We start from the raw sequence: 20,034 nt of genomic DNA on the forward strand, positions 1-20,034 counted from the left end.
GGACACACCCAGGACGGGACACCAGTCCGTCGCAAGGCACCCCAAGCGGGACTCGAACCCCAGCCCCACCGGAGAGCAGGACCCGGGTCCAACCCATTGCACCACTGCACCCCCCCTGTAAGGAATCAATTTTTAATAAAATAAATTTCCAATTATTTTTACATGTGCATTTATTCCCACAATGTGGGATTTTTCTTTCAGAAACCAAAATAAATTGGGTTTACTAATCCTAAATAATGAATTGTTCAAAGGGCTACGAAAGATAAGTCATTAACTGAAAAAATGTTATTAACATCTATATCAATTCTATCACTCTTGTTTCAGCATTATGCAACTCTTTCCTGGATTAATACTAATGGGTTTTCAAGCTGAAAATTTGATATATTGTAATGCAGACACTCATCTCAGTCCCACTCAAGGCTGAAAGACCTCACCCGGTATAAAAATCAACAGACCACGTGGAAAGCAAGAACATGAATTAAACAAGCACCTCAGTATAAAAGATAAGATTAAAAATTGTGGATGATTATTCTATAAATAATAAAACCCTGAAAAACACTGTCACTAATTGCATCACACTGGATATCAGATAATCAGACATTCATAGTCATGAGAAAAATATGTAGTCAAGTGCAGGGAGAGTTTACCTGCTTACTGTGTATGGTACAACAGTCTGAAGTCCACATCTGTCATAATAAGCAAAAATATAAGTTGGTTCTGATCATCACAATGGGTTGTGAAGTTTACTGCAAAAACAAAAATGCTTCAGTATGCAGTCTGTATGTTGCATAAACTACAGTTTAATTTCAAATGAAAACAATGCAAACTGTACCTCATGAGCTCTAGTGCCTATTTGTCCTTAAAAAATAAAGTAAAACAAATGTAAATTTAGCATTTAACAACTTAGCAAATGCCACATACTACTGCATGTCATCAGTAGGTACAATGCTTTCCATACACCGTGATATGAGCAAAATTGTCAAATCTCAGTCATCTAATGAATCTTCCACAAGTCCTGGATAGCAAAACTGGCCTTTGCTGTACATTTTGAGTAAATTCAATTTGAAGAAGCTTATGAGACCCAATTCTCTCCTCTTTAACTTTGGATACAGAGTGGTTAGCATGGAGGTACAACTCTGCGTTTCCGAATGCACTCCCAGATCCAGTTGGTGGTAACCTTCCGCGTCTCGCTGTCCTCCTCAGGTTCTCCCAGGGTGTGTGTAGCCGAGGTGGCATCATAATCTGCCACCAGATCTCCATCGTAAGCCACAAAATACCTTCTCAGTTTCTGATAGTCCTGTACCGACTCGGGCATGAAGAGTTTCACGCCGCTGAATATGTCCAGTAAGGTCTGGGTGCAGGGGAGGCAAACACTGTTCAGTTAATGACATTTATGAAACATTTACAACAAAAATCACCTCGGTTTGTTCAAAGCATCACAGCACTAAGCTGTTTATGGCATCTCCACAAAACACCCTTGACAATTTTCTGATATCATGAGAGCAAAGGGTTGCCTGTCACACCATCTGTACTCCAATATTTCAGGCACTTTACAAAAAAGTACATATTTCTGAGCTTTAGCAACAGATTACAGCATCCAGAAATTAATTTCAGAAATCATTCAGCCCAAGAACACTAACCTTTTCCTTCATGGGTCCTGCAGTTTGAGGAAGTCCGGCTTTCAACTTGCTTTGACCATTGCTGTTCACGGGCTCCGACTTTTTCGGCTGCAAAACAAGGTACAAGTGAAGGAAAGCTCTGAATTGTAAAATGTTAGAATGCCGAATGGTTTAAAAACCTTCAGTTCAATGATGCACAAAGAAGCAGCATTACACCATATAGTGGTTTGCAGTGATGAGATGCTGTGAATTCTGTGACCTTCCCTGACTTCGGGGAGAAATGGATTGAAGAGTTTACCTTTTTCCCGCCGCGTTCTTCTGTTGGCATTTTCCTTTTGGCTGCTGATGAGGGACTCTCCGTCTTCACTGCTTTTGCTTTGGGGTTATTGCTAGTTCCTGCATTCAGGGAGGAAGTAACACCCAATTCCAGAAGCTGTGGTCATGCAAATGCACCTTACTTACATCAGTATTACACTGAATATTTTTTAAAACGCAATAAACCACATGAAACACGACTTATTGCAACAGGTCACTGGTTTTCACACTTGGTCCCTGAAGATTCCACTGTCTAATTTTGGTTCAAGCTGAGGTCACAATTCCTTGAACAACTGAATACATCACATTTCAAATAACATAAAAAAATGCATATATTAAATAAAACGAGTCCGAGGCTAACACGAGTTCAACGTAGTTCAAATTGTGCAATTTGAAAACACAGCTAAATCAACAAATGAAATTTTCAGCAAAGACAAAAACCGGCACTCTCCTGGGGTTTGCCAGAACTTTTGTTTTTGACCAGTGTAGCAGATGTGTGAAACCCCAGACCCTGAGCATAGATGTAGGCTTTTTTTTTTTTTTAAATAATTTTTTTTATATTTTTTAAAAAAAAAAGGGGGGGGCTTTTTAAAGCACCACACACGCTGTACTCAACATGACCATATAACTTAAAATCTGAGCAATGTTCAACCTTAAAATGTAGTCACAGCCACGCAGACTTTAAGACACTCACCAGTCTTGCTGGATGTTACTGGGGCACGAGATGAAGGCAATGGAGAGTTCTCCCCACTGTCACCCCCTGAGGAGCTCTTGTTGCTGCTATCCTTCGAGGGTCCTGCCTTCACCTCAAAGTCAGACCTTTCCTTTGAAATTCTGTACAGTTCCTGAAAAAGATTCAGATGCAGAGCCAAATTAGTTATGTTATTAATTGAAAACTTTTCTTCTGGATCCCTAAAAGCAAACCTCAAACAGGGAACTTTCTGGAACTTCATACATTACAGAGCTTTTCTTCAGCTGCCTTTGTAACAATGCTTATTTTCTCACTCAAACTAATCAATAAAGGAGACCACAGTATGACTTCCTAGGAAATTCAGTTATTTCGGATACACAACTACTGAACAAAGACTGGGAGCAGCATGGCGTCATGGGTATATGGTACCTTCAGCTGGGGGAGATTTGTGGCACTCTTCCAGTCCTTGTCATCCCGAATTTGAGTGCATCGGGGGAAGCGTATGGAGATGCCGTCGGCAGTGTGCATCTCAGATTTGGAGAACTCTGCTCCTGTGATCTCCCACACTGGGGCATTCTAATCATGGTGGACAAAAACAGTTACGAGATCAGGTTTATTTTTTTTAAAAAAAAAAAAAAAAAAACATTAATTCCAATTTCTAGAATTCGCAATATGTATAATATTAGACTGTTTTATAACTTACTTCTGGGTCCCGGATAATGAAGTCTGGATAATAATTTTTAACAATTTTCAACCAGCTTGGGATTTTGCTGGGGTCCTAAAATTAAGCAGTTATACACAAATTAGTTTAACACTACAGTAATTACATTTTTTAAAAAAAAAAAAAACAAGGAGAGCGCTAGACAGACTGATTTTTCTATCGTACAGAATTTAAAATAGTCGGATACAGTTGGACAGATTTTAGTACAGTACCTTGCTAATTTTGATCACATCTAGCTCATTCTGCAGTCGGGCCAGTGTTGCATCATCATAACCACCAGAGCACTTGGTCACTGTGCACCACTTCTTTGATGCAGGATCATAGCAGCCCATTAGGAAACTGGACATTATCCCACCTGCAGGGAACACACGCAAAGTTTAACTCATCGTTACTTCATGGTCTTACTGTAAATCAAGTAACACTAAAATTGTCAAATATAACATTTCCTGAGATTATATATATATATAGGATTGTACATAGTTTTGTAGTAAATGCCTTTGTTTATATCTTTCAGAGGGGAAAAGAAAAAAAGAAGAAAAAAAAAAAAAAAAAAAAGAGTAATTACAGAACAATATAGTGTATTTTTTGGAACATTACCCACGTGTGCACTCACCATTGGACCCTTTTCCATAAAAAGCCCCTAAAACCACAAGGTCTGCACTGTCTGCCATAGCCCCTTCATTCAGGTAGTCCTTCTTCACCTTCAACCAGTGTCTCTTTCCTGGTTCGTATGGACTCTTCCGACAAAATAAAAATTTTTGTTATAGCTTCAAATAAAGCATTACATTATCTGAAAAAGAAATCGACTTCTCTCGTAACTCGTACACATTTACACAACATTTAAACGTGGACTGGTGTAGGAGGGTCGTCTCTTTTGCTCTTGTTATGCAAACACCTTTAATAAAAACATAATACAATGTGGAATGTTTGCAGTTGCCCAGGTACTTAGCGACACCGATTGCTGCCACAGTAGTTACTTAACAATAAAGAATGCGTGTCGTTTCCTAGCAGAAGATCCCAGCGACAATCTTGCATGAGAAAATAAGAAGAATGTGGTTGCAACTGTGGGACTTGCGTGGATTTTTACTTCAGCATTTACAGTTGTGTGGCAGTGGAATAAAGAACCAAATCAAATGCCCATTCATCTCATCCTCACCACCAAACCTCACCATTAACCAACAACAAATATAACAATCCATTAGGTGACATTACAAACAGGATTTGACAACTTGCCAGCATCAAACATTGAACAGACCTATCCCAAAGGCACAGCACTCCTCCTCTTCATTTAAAAAAAAAAAAAAAAAAAAAAAAGACCACAGCTGCCCAGTGATGCCCATTTCTATGCTTGTGAAATTTTGTGTGTAATTACGTCAGACTACAGCATCTCTCAATAGTCTGCGCAGAGCTGCTGAAATAGTGAAGTGAAGACGTAGCTGTTTGGGTCAATCCCAGTCACGGCGACTGTCGTTGCTGAGACCAGTGCACTTTTAACACGCTACTTGTGGATGGATGCACGCACTATGACAGAGGGGAACATGGTAAATGTGATGCCAACCAATGAAGTAGGGAGGATGAAGTCTACCTCAGAATCTACACTGAAGAATTACTGTATAAGATTATACTGAAAACCCCAGAAATTTACAAAAAGCTTTCATGGAAATTCAAGTTTGGTGCCACAAAGGGACAGTGTAGGGAGTGTTTCTTGGAAGACATTAAATGCACACGGGGGAGGATCTATGCATATGAAGGAAAAGGAGAAGAGGATGTGGTGGTTGTTTGGAACCATTACTCAGTTGTGACATCATAAAAAAAAAATAGTGTTACAAACAGAATATGGCAGGAAAGAAGTGCTGAACACCAGCTAAACAGCAAAAACTATCCAGCATAGCAAAAGAAATGCTTGTTGTGAAAAGGCACAACAGAGCTTGAAGCTCGACTGCAAAAACAAGGAATACCTGCAATTCGACCGAAAGCTGCGAGCCCTCACACCTGTACATGGCTATAGCCAAACCCTGCCAAGTTGGAGAAACCAGCATTTGCAGCTCATTCAGAGATTCTCACCAATACCTCTGTTGGCATCAAAACCAGACCAAGAAGGTGAAGATCATGAGAGAGACTGAAGAGAGAGGTGCTATGGTATCTGAATTCAGAGGCTACATGCATAACCCTCCTAAATCTGGAATGACTGATGAGCGATTGAACTCTCACAAGCCAAAATTCAAGTTTTTCTATACAAATATAAAAATTTGAATGTAATGATGATGTGCAGGTTCCTACATTCAAGATCCCGGAGCACGAGGAATGACAGCTGCCAGTTCCTGGTGAAGATGGACAAGGACTCAGAGAGGTAAGGGATTCCTTCTGAACAAAACAGACTGAAGCAAAGTGACTGGATGTCAAAAAGGAATAAGGAAACATCTCTTAAAATGAAGAAAGATTACGATCCATTGTTGGAACATTGCGGCACAGATTTAGGCCCGATAAAATGAACACCTCTCGGCCTCGAAAGATAACTTCTGCACAGAGGCTGAAACCTGAACTTGGAAAAAATGGCAAAGATCGCGAAGGTTGAAAGGGACGGTCAAGACACCACACTGACAATGCTGCCTGACTATGATAGCAAACTAGATTGCAACATGTGAGCCCTACAAAGCAGTGGTAACCTAAGGCCCAATGACAAGAAAGGGAAAATGGCCACTGGGCTAAAGCATGTACTAGGAAAGCATCTGGGGGAACATGTTCACTTACTGGAACCGAATCCCCAGACAACTTAGTAAACAGCTGAACTCCCAACAATGAGAGTTGTTGGGGATACTGTCAAACAATGACTACGTGCTCCTCCAGCTTTGCTAGAAGCTTTCATACACCAATGGGAAGATACCTGGTAGCCACTGGTGAGTAAGATACTTGGAAGATAAACAGTTAATCATATGCTAACTAATTTAAATATGTTTAATTTAATTACATAATTGTAAATTAGGCTGCATACCATGACCAGATCTATCTGGGACCCATCACTCGGCCAGAACATTAGATATCAATCATCATTGTGGACCTCCAACTACACTGACCTCGGTCCCGTTACATCTATACATCTGTGCCACTGCCTGTATTTATCAGTTCTAGGACATATAACCAGAATGCATGTATGAGGGATTAAGGCTATTCTGTCCTTACTCCTATGCTAGTTTGCTGATCCTAAACTCTTTTTCTCATTTAGTTTTACATGGGGCACAATGGGAAGATCTGCTTTGATCTCGTCTGTTGCGAGCATAATTATTAGCAATAGATAATAAGGTTATTTAGAAACTAGACTGCTTGAAGTTCATTATGTATATAGAATGATAAACAGGTAGTTGCTTATCAGTATAGCAGGTGTATTATTGCCTAGCAACAAGCAATGTTAGTAGCGCCAAAACACACACTTGTTGGAAAACATACAAGGATAATGTAGCTGTGCAGTATGTGAGATTCAAAGAAGTTCTGCGTTGAGCCCTCATTTGTTTTGTCACAGTCAAAGGGTCGGGATTCATTACAATACAAGCAACAGAATCCAACACTGCAGAAAGGACCTACTGCTCTGCCGTCTGCTGAAAACAATTTAAAACCCCTAAATCCCTTTAAACAATTACACTTGATACTGTGAAACTGATGTCAACATCTTTTGAGTCCCCCTGGAAAACAGACTGCAAACTAATGCAAGAACTTGCTGACAAAACTGTGCTGTATGAAATAAATTTGATTTATTTACAGTGTCAACACCTGGCTTTATAGGGTGGTACAACATCTGTGCTCCAATCTATTTTATGCAGTAGAGTTTTTGAACAGATGTGCCTCGGCAGTTGATATGATTCATCAGGTAAACACGTCAGTCACTCACCTTGACGTCCTTTAGGACCAGTCCCTCCAGTCCCTCGCGAATGACACGGGTGATCATTTCCGCTAGATCTCCTGCTTTCTGTGATGAGCAATACATTAAAATAAAAAAAATTTAAAAAAAAAAATTACTGCTTTCTCTTTGAACTGAAGAATACACACCCACACATGGCAATACTTCAGCTAATTGAAGTCCTATTTTACACCTGAGGAAGAGATCCTTAAAATATTTTTCTTCACAACATCAATAAATATGAGAAAAATTGTTTTCTAGAGAGAAATTCTCACATCACTGATCAAAGAAAGCAATCACCTACATCTTATGAAACATGTAAAACTGCTTTACTTACAGTAACATGCTTCATTTCAGAGAACATTATTCTGTTTGGCACTTCGACCATGTTATCATGGAGAAATTTTCTTCTCTCACAAAGGGGTCTGGGGGGGAAAAAAAGGAAAAAAAAAAAAACGAATATCAGCATCTAAATTTGTCATCCTTCAGAATTTCTTTAATCTGGCTTGTTCAGACAGTCAAAGTCAGAATTTTAATTTGAACTGATCCAGATATGCTTTTAAATGATTTATTTAAACGACTTAACTTAGCAGAAGCCTGGGAAGTCAAATGTGCAAGTCAAATTTATAATTCCACTTTGGCCTAAATCAAAGATTTCTTTTGACATGAGGAATGAAGCATAAGGCAATACATACTTGTCCATCAAGCTCACGCCATTAAAGTAAATACAGTCAAACACAAATAAACACACTTGTGCATCTTTGAAGGCAGCTTTCTGTAATTGAAAGAAAGAAATTGGTTAGTTTTTTTTTTTTTTCCTAAACAAAATTATCTTCTTTGGGAAAATTATTTGAAAAGTGAATATGAAAAAATGCTTCATTACCTTGTGCACGCCCAGAGTGCCAAAGGGCAAGGGTTTGCCACTGTTGGTGTCAATCAGAAGCACCTCCGCATCCAGAATCATGCTGTGACCCCCAGAAAAGGCCTGGGGAATGAACTCTTTAAAATGGTTCACCTGAAATGAAGGCGCTATCTTAATGCCATATTAGAAAACCTTTCTGTATACAGGTAGAGCTAACAACATTTTTTTAAGTATATAACCCACTACACTTCTTTCTTGTTAGAATTTTGTTGCATAGATTAAAAAAAATTTTGATTTAGCAATCCATTCCAACAAAAAGATATTGCATAACTGTTGCTTGCAACCTGCACAAGAGGACAGTTTTGTTGTCTGAACTTCTGAATTAAAGAATACACCAACAATTTAAAAAAAAAAAAAAAAGGGGGGGGGGGGGTTACACTGACTCCTCTTAATATGAATGGTTGAGTAATGAATCAAAGGTACATCTTCCAGTTCATTTACTTTTCATTGCATTTTCTTCACTTCTTCAAATTTATGCCATTGGTAGAGTAAAAGTTACCTTGGTAAATAGCCAGAAGACGGTAAAAGGCACTCTTAACAGAAAAGTGTCTGAAACTGTCCAATTCAACAATTTTGACAGCTTGTCTTGTGCAGCTCAATGTTGGTGATTAGTAACAAGACGATGAACATCATATGTGTACTGAACAGCATCATTTTCAATGTATCTTGAAATGAAAATATCACACGCACACGCAAGCACACTTGTCTGAAGCTGTTTGTCCCAAGGGGGGGTCGCGGCAAGCCAGAGCCTAACCCGGCAACACAGGGCACAAGGCTGGAAAGGGGAGAAGACACACCCAGGAGGGGATGCCAGTCCGTCACAAGACACCCCAAGCAGGACTCGAACCCCAGACCCACCGGAGAGAAGGCACAGGTCAAACCCGCTGTGCCACCGCACCCCCACTATGAAAATATCAGTAAAGATTTTTTAAAAAAAAAAATTAACAAATCAAGAAACCTCTATTAAGATTAAATTGTATTGATTGTGACTGGTGGAAAAATTCACTTTGGAGTTACAAACACACTTGTGGTCCCAGCTGCATTAGTTTAATGAGGAGGCAGCATGTATCGCAGACTGACGAGCACCATCACTTACTTTGTGTGGCAGCACCGGTTTGAGACTGCGGCTGAAATAACTGAAGTGGTCCCCATTTTTGTGTACTTGAACCCGCTCCCCGTCGTACTTTATCTCAGAATACATCCCGTTGGGGCACTTCTTCATCGCATACTCTATCGACTTGCACGCCTCCGCCTGTGTGTATAACAACGAGCTTAGTGATTCTCTCAGTTTCCACAGAGAGGAAGACATTTAGTGCAGTTTAATTTTTCTCATTTTTTTTCCCCAAATACACGGCAATAATATTCCAAACAAGGTCTGTGCCATGTGACTTCCTGGTTCCTTGCTCTGGGCTCACCAACATGGGCTGGACAGGAGTCATGAGGGACGCCTCTACACTCAGGATCTTCTTTGGTCCCGAGCCATTGGATGATTCCTGCTGGTTCTGCAGCACTCGATCAATGACGTCGCCAAGGTTACGGGAGGCCTTGAACGCATCGTAAGCATTGGGATCCACAGCATCTAAGCTAACAGGATACAGGAAGTGGTGTTTCAAGACTGCAACAGCTGGATCATCACCAATTCATCATTAAAAATGCTATGATCAGGGAGTCATGGGAAACTTACACGTGCTTAGCTCCAGCATTCATTTTTAAATCATGCTTGATAAGTCTTATGATGCATTTAAGGTCATTTGCTGTACATCTGGAATGCAGTAAAAATTTGATTACCAAACTTGAATGAAAACCATAATTCCCCTCACAATTTAACAAGAATGACATCATGAAAGCAAAAAACATTTTCACTTTCTGACACAAGGGAAAAAATGATATAACATTAATGACAATAAATTACTGTTGCAGAGCCGTTGCTGAATGTACTATTATAAGACTTTGATAATGCTACTTCTACAGACGAGTTTTCAATTTCATTTTCTTTTGAACAAAAAAGCAGAAACAAATCCTTTCTGTACTTGTTTCGCTTATTAAAATTATGAGCCTTCCCTTTGAACAATATAGTCTGAAATGCCCTCAAACAGCTATATTTAGTACTATCAATAATAAGGGTTTTCTCAATGTCAAGTGTTTATACATTTCTATAACTCCTTATTATGAGGGGGTATTGGTGCAATTTACACCATTTCACAGGAATGGGAATAAAAACATTTTAAACTTGAAAACACCAGCTTCACTGCTGCCAACATGGCAAATAAAGCAAAGAAGTGGATATGTTCACCGGGGTGTGTGCAGGACAGCCGTCATTGGTCATGTATGACATTAAAGTGTTAAAAGAATTTCCACAATGAAGTATATGGTGAGAAATACAGCTTCAAAATGTTCCACCTCCAGTTGCAATTGAGACCTACTTCTTGGATATGAGTTCCAGCTCTCTCTGTTGGTCGTCCTCTTTGGTGAGTTGTGCTAGACGCGTCAAAGAGGTGTCCACCTCCTGGAGAGTGAGGAGACTTTTTGGCGCCGGAGGGAAGGACTTACTCGCCTCGAAAAAGATACGAATGGTCTCAGAAACGTCTCCCTGTGTATGAAGAAATGGGAGAAACGGAGCTGGAGAGAGACCCATCTTAATCCTCTTGTCACAGCTGAATCCAAAACCTTGAAGAGACTCAGTCGAGCACATACTGACCTGCTCCAGGTCGCGTACCATCTCCTCCTGGTTGCAGTTGAATATGCGACTGAACAGCTTCACTATCTGCTTGTCATTTAAATTATACACACTCTTGACCACGCCAGGGAGAAGCAGCTTCACTGTCAGGTACAGGTCCCCCCTAAACTTATCTGCACAAAACAGAAAGCGTGAAATCCAAGGATTAAATCAGGTGTCCAACCTTTTCTGTCAAGAACTGGTCTGAAGCCCACATGTATAAAAACCATAGTGACATACTGAATCTTAAATGTATAAATCATGACAATTTTTTTTTTTTTTTTTTTTTTTTTTAAACATATAGTTTTTCTGTTTAGCTGCAGGGTGTGTTCCGTTGCGTGGTTCTATCTATAACTGTACGTAAAGCAGGTGTCTCACAGCTTCTAAAATGTTCAATGGATGTGGGGTGGAAATCCAGCTCAGGGTGTATATAGTTTGCATGTTCTCTCCAGATTTGCACCCTGCAGACATTCACGTAAAAAAAGGCGGACAAACCACTTCCATTTCCTCCCTTGTCACAGAAACCACCTGTGAGTCATATTGAAACCTCAAATAACCGCATAAATACTCATACGTACATAGCATATATTATTAACTTTGTAAATATTGCTGTGGGACACATGTGAAAAGGTGGGCACCTGCTGAACGCTACTACTGCGTGTGCTGGTTTTTTGGGGAGAACAGATACTTTACCACTGTACGTGGCTATGGGCAGGCAGTTACACTGATGTGGCTGCCGCTGAATTAAATTAATAGAATTCAAGAGTCCTTAAAAATACATACTCACCTCCGCCAGACCCTTTCCTAAGGAAATCCTGAATGATCTGCGTTTTGACATTGTAGCTGGGTTTCTCAGCCACCATGGCGCACAGCTTGCGGAACTCCCGCAACAGACAGTCCTTGTGGCTGGGATCACACATCTGAGCGGACAGCTTGCTCCCTTGATCAGCTTTGGCAGGAGAGGCACTGGGGCTGCTGGTGGTGCCGGCTTTGGTAGCTAACCGCATGCAATGTGAAATAGAATGCATGTATAAAAGATTAAAGTAATTTAGACACTGGTACTTTCAAATGTGCCAAAACAAAAGCTGGTACAGTAATTATGTCTACATATTGTCATATTCTCTCACAGATGGCCAGCTGCTTTTTCTCCTTTACCTATTATTTATTCATGACGTATGAAGGCATACAAATGACTAAAATTATCAGCCAACGGACAACTTAACACCTTAATATCTAATTAACATATATCATAACTTTTGCCTTGGTTCCTCTGCCATTGTGTCTCACAACACTTGATAAATTATTAAAATGTATTTTGTTTTTGAAGGTGGGCGTGCTGGCACAGTGGGTTGGACCTCATCCTGCTCTTCGGTGGGTCTGGGGTTCGAGTCCTGCTTGGGGTGCCTTGTGATGGACTGGCGTCCCGTCCTGGGTGTGTCCCCTCCCCCTCCAGCCTTACGCCCCGTGTTGCCGGGTTGGGCTCCGGCTCCCCGCGACGCCGTATGGGGCAAGCGGTTCAGACGATGTGTGTGTGTATTTTGTTTTTTTTTTTTTATAAAACCCCACTATACAGTGATGTTCTAGAATTCAGCTAAGGTGCATCTAAAACACATATTAGTCGTTATGCAGAAATATATTTAGTATCAATACATATAATGTAAAAAAAATACTTGTCTCTCTTGTGAGGCTCGTGTGGAAAGGCACCTCCGGTGACCAGTTCAGAATCTTTTTTTTTTTTTTTAATAAATATAAACAGAAAAACTGGGCCACTGATATATAGAAAGGCAGCATCACATAGGAATATTGAAAACAACTACAAGTAAAAATCTAGGACAGCACATAATAGTTCTCAGGGCTGATCAACTTCCACAATGGCAATACCAGTCCAGAATCTCAAAACTGAGTTATTTACAGTTATTTCCAGGCTCCTTCACACGCTTACCCGTGAAGCCGGAGAACTTCCGAGGAGCGTTGGTGGATGGTTCAGGCGGGGGAGTTGTTAACTGTCCACTGCTGTTCAGCTTTGCTTGCACCTTCTTCTTTGGACTTGCATTTGTCTTAGCAGCCAATTCTGCAAAAAAAAAAAAAAAAAAAAAAAAAAAAAAAAAGTGAACTGCAAATAAGAAACCTGTAACAAATTTATAAAGGGTTAAAACCGTCTTTCGCGGAACTGTAACAAAATGGAATGCAAATGATCAATTTAAGATTTAATGCACAGAAATATATAGCAAACTAAAATGCAGTATTTCCAAATTAATTATGTATGGATATTAACTATTCAAAATAGAACTGCACTAGCTTTAACTAGCCATCTTGGGAGAAGGTGAATTTAACCTCATGTCGTATCCTCATACCGGCAATGTGCTTGTTGATGAGATCTTTGTCCTCGTCCTCTATCTCCTCCCAGCCCTCCAGGTCTGTAATGTCTTCAATTTTCTTTGTGGTTGCCCTGGCACGCTCAAGCTTCTCGAAGATACACTTCACATGATACCACTCTTTCATCTCCCCAGCTGATTCGCTGAAGGGGTTAGGTACAATCTTGCCAATGCGTACGAGGCCTTTCATGATCTTATCCTTACACTTCTTGCAGCCGGCGGTGCCGCGCTTTGCGTACTCCACACAGTACCGTTGCTCTGCCATGCCTGCTGGGTCAATGCGGATGAGGTAGGGGACCGAGAGGCTGAGGGCTTGAGATGCTTGCGTCTGATGGCAGCTGTTGCCAGGCCCAGAAAAGACGCACTTGGTACGAGGAGGTACAATGCGGGTGTATAATCTAAAACAGCAAGTCTGGGCAGATCCAACGAAAGATTGATTCCTGAACGGCTTATCTATAGGTAAGCTGAAGAGCCTTCTTAATGCTTTAAAAAACACAAGTCTATGCATTCAGCATATTTTTTGAACTCTATAGCACCTGAAAAACAAAGAAAAAAAAAGATCTCATGAATGGGTCTTCCCACAAGTTAACAATGGAAATTAAAAATAAAAATAAAAATAAAAAAGCACTCACATTTAACAACAATGAGCATACTAATTAGATACTTTTAGTGCAACAAAGGTCAGCAGAAAGTTGGTGAACTAATTCAGGGAAAGTGCTTACTGAGACACAGCTGCCAAATTTACATTTAGATTTATTTAGCAGACGCTTCTCTCCAAAGTTACTTCCAATGAACTCTATGTAGTGTTATGAGCCCACATACCTCATTCACCAAGGTGACTTACACTGCTAGAGATACATTACTTATACTGGGTCACTCATCCATACGTCAATGGAACACACACACTCTCTCTCTGTCACTCATACACTATAGGGGAACCTGAACAGCATGCCTTTGGAGTGTGGGAGGAAACCAGAGCACCCAGAGGAAACCCACACAGACACAAGGAGAACATGCAAACTCCACACAGACTGAGCGGGGGGGGGTCAAACCCACATCCTCTCGCACTACCCAGGCGCTGTGAAACAGCAGAGCTACTCACTGTGCCAAGTCACCCAGTGGTTAATGGACTTTCAGGTTACACTTACAGTCTTCACTCCCTGCCTATGCCATGCAAGATTCTCAAAGTAATTAGTCCACAATACCCCCTGCTGTGTAAGGGATGAACATTTTATTTATATTTGACAACTAAGTAACAAAAAAAAAAAAGTGACATAGTGAGTCATGTGAGTGGTGTGCAGGAAAGCAGCAGTTGTCACGTGTGTCCAGTATGTTTACTCACATCTGCACTGGCTAGTAACAGAAACTAACAGTGTTGCAGTGCAAGAAGTCAAGATATTTGAATTGACAAGATACCCAGCCTGTGGGCTGAACATGAAGCAGCAGGTTTTGTACACAAGACGTCGTGGGCAATAAAGAAAAATAAACAAAGAAATCAGTGAGCTAGCAAATTTTTAGCTAGGACTGTTACTAGGCTAGCATCATTAGCCACAGTAGTTTAATGCTTTTAATTCTGTTTCCCGTTAGGCTTAACTTACCAGTCTTCTCTCCTCAACTGTAGCTGCCTTGACATTACACTTAAGTTATATCACAAACACGTACTACACAGTTTTTTGAGTGGAATTTATTTTCAATATGCACATCGCCATAGAGACCAGACTCACTGGCTTTGTGTCAATGTGTTACATTTCCCTTTAAATACCACGCGTCCTCTTTGTTCCTGGGCATTTCCTGCTTAACGCGCATGCGCATTGATAATTTCGTTTTGCCGACAGATATCACGTGGTTCTCCAGCAACGATTCGGACGTCGCTCGGTGTGCGTTATGCGCGTACAACAGCACACGTGGAGGCGAGAAGAACGATGTTTATTGTAAGGGTCCGAAGAAGAAAACAAATGATAGATGCGCCATCGACACTAAAAGTAATTCTTTGCTCTGATTGCCACAAATAGGAACCTGATATACGATGCTTCTGTTGATCACACTTTGCCTGCTGTTCTGTTGTTTGCAGGTTAGGACAATAACTTAAAATAAAAATTAAAATATTATATCCTCATAATCAGCTTTTTTTTTCAAATAAAATGAAGAAGCCAGGTGGATTGGAGAAAAGTGAAAAGAGTGAAGAAAAATAAGTAATTCTTATGGTTGTTGGAGGGTACCGTACCCATTTTTATTTCTGTAATTTTTTATTCATTATAAATTAATATGATTTACTTTTGATTATTAATATTATTATTTCTTATGTTTTACACATACTTTTTCTTTTATTAATCTTTATATTACTCACATGGCATTATTTCTGGATATGTTTCGTTTGTGTCCATATGGCCTGGTGTAGAAGTTTCTGGAACAGAGTTTCTGCTGACTGTGATTGGGTGAAAAATACCTTCAAAAGTCATTGATGCAAGAGGATTGGACAGACTGAACAGTATAAAAAGACAGCACAAATATTCAAGTGTGTGTATCCATGATGGTGAATATCTGGTGAAAAATGCACATTTTGATAGATAACATCTGGTGAGAACTTTAAGAAACCAACTTTTTAAGCTTGTGTATTCTTACTGAATACGCCAAAGAAGCTCGAATTGAAAAAAGATCAATTCCAGCACGGTTGACTGCTGAGTCAGGTCATCCATCAAGTCTACCATGACTCTTGAGGCAGTCAGCACACACAGCTGCAAACCCCACAAAATGTTAACTTGATGCACCTCGGAAGGAGCCTTGGATCAGCTCGACGGTCACCGTGCTAAGCGTCTGTAATTTCGTTGTATTGCACAGCAATACAATGACAATAAAGTCTTCGATTCAATCCGATACCATTTTGCCTGCTTACACACCATGCCACTGACACAGGAGCACATTTACAATTCACCATGTTTTCCTGGACTTTTGCATTCATTTATTTTACAGACACGTTTCTCTGAAGTCACATACGATTCAGAACATAGAAGTACATCCATAAACAAAGAACTTCAAATATTACGATGATTATGAAAGCAAAGGTAGTTTGGAAGAGCACATGGGGTTAGTAGCTGTCTATAGAATGAACACTATGTAGCAAATACTTAGATGATAATGGAATATGGTGTGTTACAATTGTATGCTGTTAGGAGAGAAGAGGATCCGAGAGATGATTCGGAGACCTTCTCAAATGCTGGATTTAATTTTGGGGCCGCAGAGAGATTTAAGGTTTCATTTAAATTGCCCATCTGATTATTTAATGTGTTTGTAATGAGACCCGAAACCCAAGTAAGTCGATCCAAGAACGGAATTTATTACTTACTGTACATGAATTAATGCAGGTGCACACACTCAGAACTCTTGGAGAAGATTGTTGAAAAACGATGGTAAACATGGTAAAATGCACTTTATTGATATCCGAGATCCAAAAAAAAATCTGCAGCGAAGGATTGCAAGGGCTTGGAGGTGTTGATATGAGGCTCTCAGGCACAGGTTCGCCTCCTTCCAAGGAGGGGAAGAAGCCTTACGGTGAGCTGTCAAAGGAACAGGGTAGAAGATGTAACAGTACTTACCTGATAGTACAATTCTATAGTGACAGTAGCTACATCACAAAGTAGCACATTTACCTGACACTTTTCTCCAAAGCAACTTACAATAAGGTGTAGACACAAATACTGCTACCTACAGTATTTTATCCATTTATACACCTATGTTTTTTTCTTTTTTTTAAAGTAGAGGCAATTTTAGGGTAAGTACCTTGCTTAAGTATACCAGAGGTAAGATTTGAACCTGCAATCTCCAGGTCTAAAGGCAGCAGTGCTAATCATTACACCACCAGATATCCAACCCCTCTATATCAGAATTTATATTTATTCTATTCATGGACGGACGGACGGACGGACGGACGCGGACGGACGGACGGACGGACGGACGGACGGACGGACGGACGGCAACTTTGTTAATCTCAAAGTAGGGGTATCCAAACTGGGAACCTTCAGAATAAAAGGTGACAGTCAAAAAAATGACACCACCTGCTACCGGTCTACACTACCTACTGGCCTGCGGTCTTTACAGATAAATATTGGTTTCCGTATGCTCTCCAAATTGGAAATGCTGTTGCATGTTACATAACAATTTTTCATGATCCTTTTGTTCTTGAACGCTGCAGGATTTTGCATTTGTTGGTATTGTATGACATCCATGCCACAAGGCAGCAACAATTCAACAGTAAGAGGCACTATCGCACCATGGCCATTTGCTTCAGAGGCAGGCTTCTGGTCTCAGACACACACACACACATTTGTCTTTTTACTGTTTGTAGAGATTTCATATTGTTTCACAGAGCGATACAATAAATGATTCCTAACTTCACCCCAAAGAAAGTAGAAAACATAGAACACAGTACGCCTGCTCCAATAAATAAACCAACGTAGAGGGAAGAAATCAGGCACTACACAGACATTTCCAAAATGAGACTCACTGTTTGTTTTGCACACACAATACTTAAACAACCTTAATATGGAGCAATCAGTTCTGCATTTATCTCACTGATCGTTGTGCATACCGCAGCGCTTCTGATAAATACCTGCAGGCATTAAAACGATTAGCTGAAAAAGTAATTCCGTTTAAAATCACACAGTTCCAGCTCAAACACTGAAAAAATAAAAATATCCCATTGTGCACCCAATATTTGTGTACAAGACCACTCCTTTTAAAATTTACGATAGAAAAATGTCTATTATGTTGTTTTTACGTACAAGGTTCTCAAATCACTTATTTGTTTAGAGCTGCTGGACTGAATAAACATGCATGCAGCTGCCTGCTCTCAGGGTTAAGTAATGCTTTTGCTAATGTTAAATGTTAGGTTTTGCTAATCTTATGCCTTTTTGTAAAAAAAATCACACAACCACAAGCTTCCATCTGTATCATATGTCCTCATTTAGAGATGCAAATATTTCATTTTGACGAATGGAGAACTCAATGAAAAGCAAAGAGAAAAAACCCATTACCTCCCCAGAAAATTGCATTTCTCCCCCGAGTCAGATTTTCTTTGGTAGAGTTTGTGAGCCTTTTTATAGAAACACCAGGTAAATGGCAGCCTGGAAAAGCATGTTAAAATGATATGTGTTATGACGATATTATGACAGTAATAAAACTTTTTATATAGACAGATATTAAGGAGAGAGAATGGAAGTATGGGGTAAATAACATGACTTAGAAAGAGTAAGCTGCTCTGGGATAAAAATTGATATACTATACATATGCGAAAGGCTGTAGAGCGGGTGATGTATCAGGTAACTGGCCATATTGGCTTATGCATTTGGCTATATTACACGCAGCACAGGAGTCCAGGGCTGATGTGATTAGTGGCACATCTCTCACTGCTGACCCCCCAACCGGTTATTTGGAATCTCGAAGGCAAATGAGGGAACAGCGGCTGATTCTGTAGCAAGCAAGGTACTTAAAGTAAGGAAAATGATTAAAATAACCAAAATCACTTTAAATATCACCAAAGCAGCATTAACACTTCACGTAGAGCAGTACTTTCCATTACAAATGCAGACCTTTAAAGTTCTTATGCAAACAAAGAGTGATATAGGGTAAATGAATCAGTATATGAAGTATTTAGATAAATATAAATGACATTTACATTTATTCACTTAACAGATGCTTTTCTCCAAAGCAACTTCCAATGAACTCTATGTAGTGTTATGAGCTCACACACCTTATTCACCACGGTGACTTACACTGCTAGATACACTACTTACACTGGGTCACTCATCCATACATCAATGAAATGCACTCTCTCTGTCACTCACACACTCTGGGTGAACCTGAACAGTATCTCTTTGGACTGCGGGAGGAAACCAGAGCATCCAGAGGAAACCCACACAGACACAGGGAGAACATGCAACCTCCATACAGACTGAGTGGGATCGAACGCACGTTGTCTTACACCACCCAGGCGCTGTGAGATAGCAGCGCTACTCGCTGTGCCATCCATGTATAAATGAGATGTACATATAAATGATGAAAATATATATCACTTTGGAGAAAAGAACCTACTAAATGAATAGATGCATATGTAAATGTAAATATAAAATAAAGTAGCTCTCAGAAACTTTGATACCCACACACAGTGCCTAAAGCCGCTTCTCCCAAGCAGGGCAGCGGTGAGACAGAGCCCAACCCGGCAACACAGGGCACAAGGCTGGAAAGGGAGGGGACACACCCAGGATGGGACACCAGTCCATCACAAGGCACCCCAAGCAGCACTCAAACCCCAGATCTGCCAAAGAGCAGGACCTGGCCAAACCCACTGCACCACCGCACCGAAATTTGATAGTGAACTTTGAACTGCTGCGAATAAAAATCTGTGGTAGCTCTGGCTCCCTCCTTTATGAGTCCATTAGAATAAAGAGAATATTAACATAAGGTAAACCTTCGAAGAGAACGAGAAATACCCTCAAAAGTTCAAAACGGATATTTTGAGACAGGTTTAAACCCCAGGATCTTCAAACACTCACTTAATGTCTCCCAGCTATTGACAGTAATTTTGCATTCAGAGTTGTGTGGATCAGTAGACACAAGACTAAATAACCAACAGAGCAGATGGAGATGGAATTGGCGTCTGGGAGCCCAGAGGAAAGAAACTCGAGGGCAGCAGAAGAATTATCCTGAGTGGTTTATAGGCACTTAAGAGCCATTGTTTAAAACCCCACTGTGTTTCTCTGCTTATGCAAGAATTTAAAGATTTTGGTT

The 20,034-nt window shown here is 40.3% G+C and overlaps 1 protein-coding gene across 1 annotated transcript; it reads right to left on the reverse strand.

The window, feature by feature from the left end:
• Positions 1-177: 177 nt before the first annotated feature.
• On the reverse strand, positions 178-14,989 carry lig3 (ligase III, DNA, ATP-dependent). The gene is made up of 21 exons (XM_018742163.2): positions 14,850-14,989; positions 13,231-13,787; positions 12,819-12,947; positions 11,664-11,873; positions 10,859-11,010; positions 10,584-10,750; positions 9,845-9,922; positions 9,576-9,744; positions 9,257-9,412; positions 8,122-8,253; positions 7,934-8,013; positions 7,576-7,663; positions 7,230-7,307; positions 3,960-4,083; positions 3,559-3,701; positions 3,329-3,403; positions 3,055-3,201; positions 2,629-2,779; positions 1,918-2,015; positions 1,641-1,727; positions 178-1,351 (listed from the first exon to the last, which is right to left on the reverse strand). Exons 2-21 carry the CDS (start codon positions 13,757-13,759, stop codon positions 1,118-1,120), a joined length of 3,027 nt encoding a protein of 1,008 aa, XP_018597679.2. The 5' UTR covers positions 13,760-13,787; positions 14,850-14,989; the 3' UTR covers positions 178-1,117.
• Positions 14,990-20,034: the final 5,045 nt, after the last annotated feature.

The sequence above is a fragment of the Scleropages formosus genome, chromosome 25, assembly GCF_900964775.1.
Source record: "Scleropages formosus chromosome 25, fSclFor1.1, whole genome shotgun sequence".
Classification (NCBI taxonomy): domain Eukaryota; kingdom Metazoa; phylum Chordata; class Actinopteri; order Osteoglossiformes; family Osteoglossidae; genus Scleropages; species Scleropages formosus.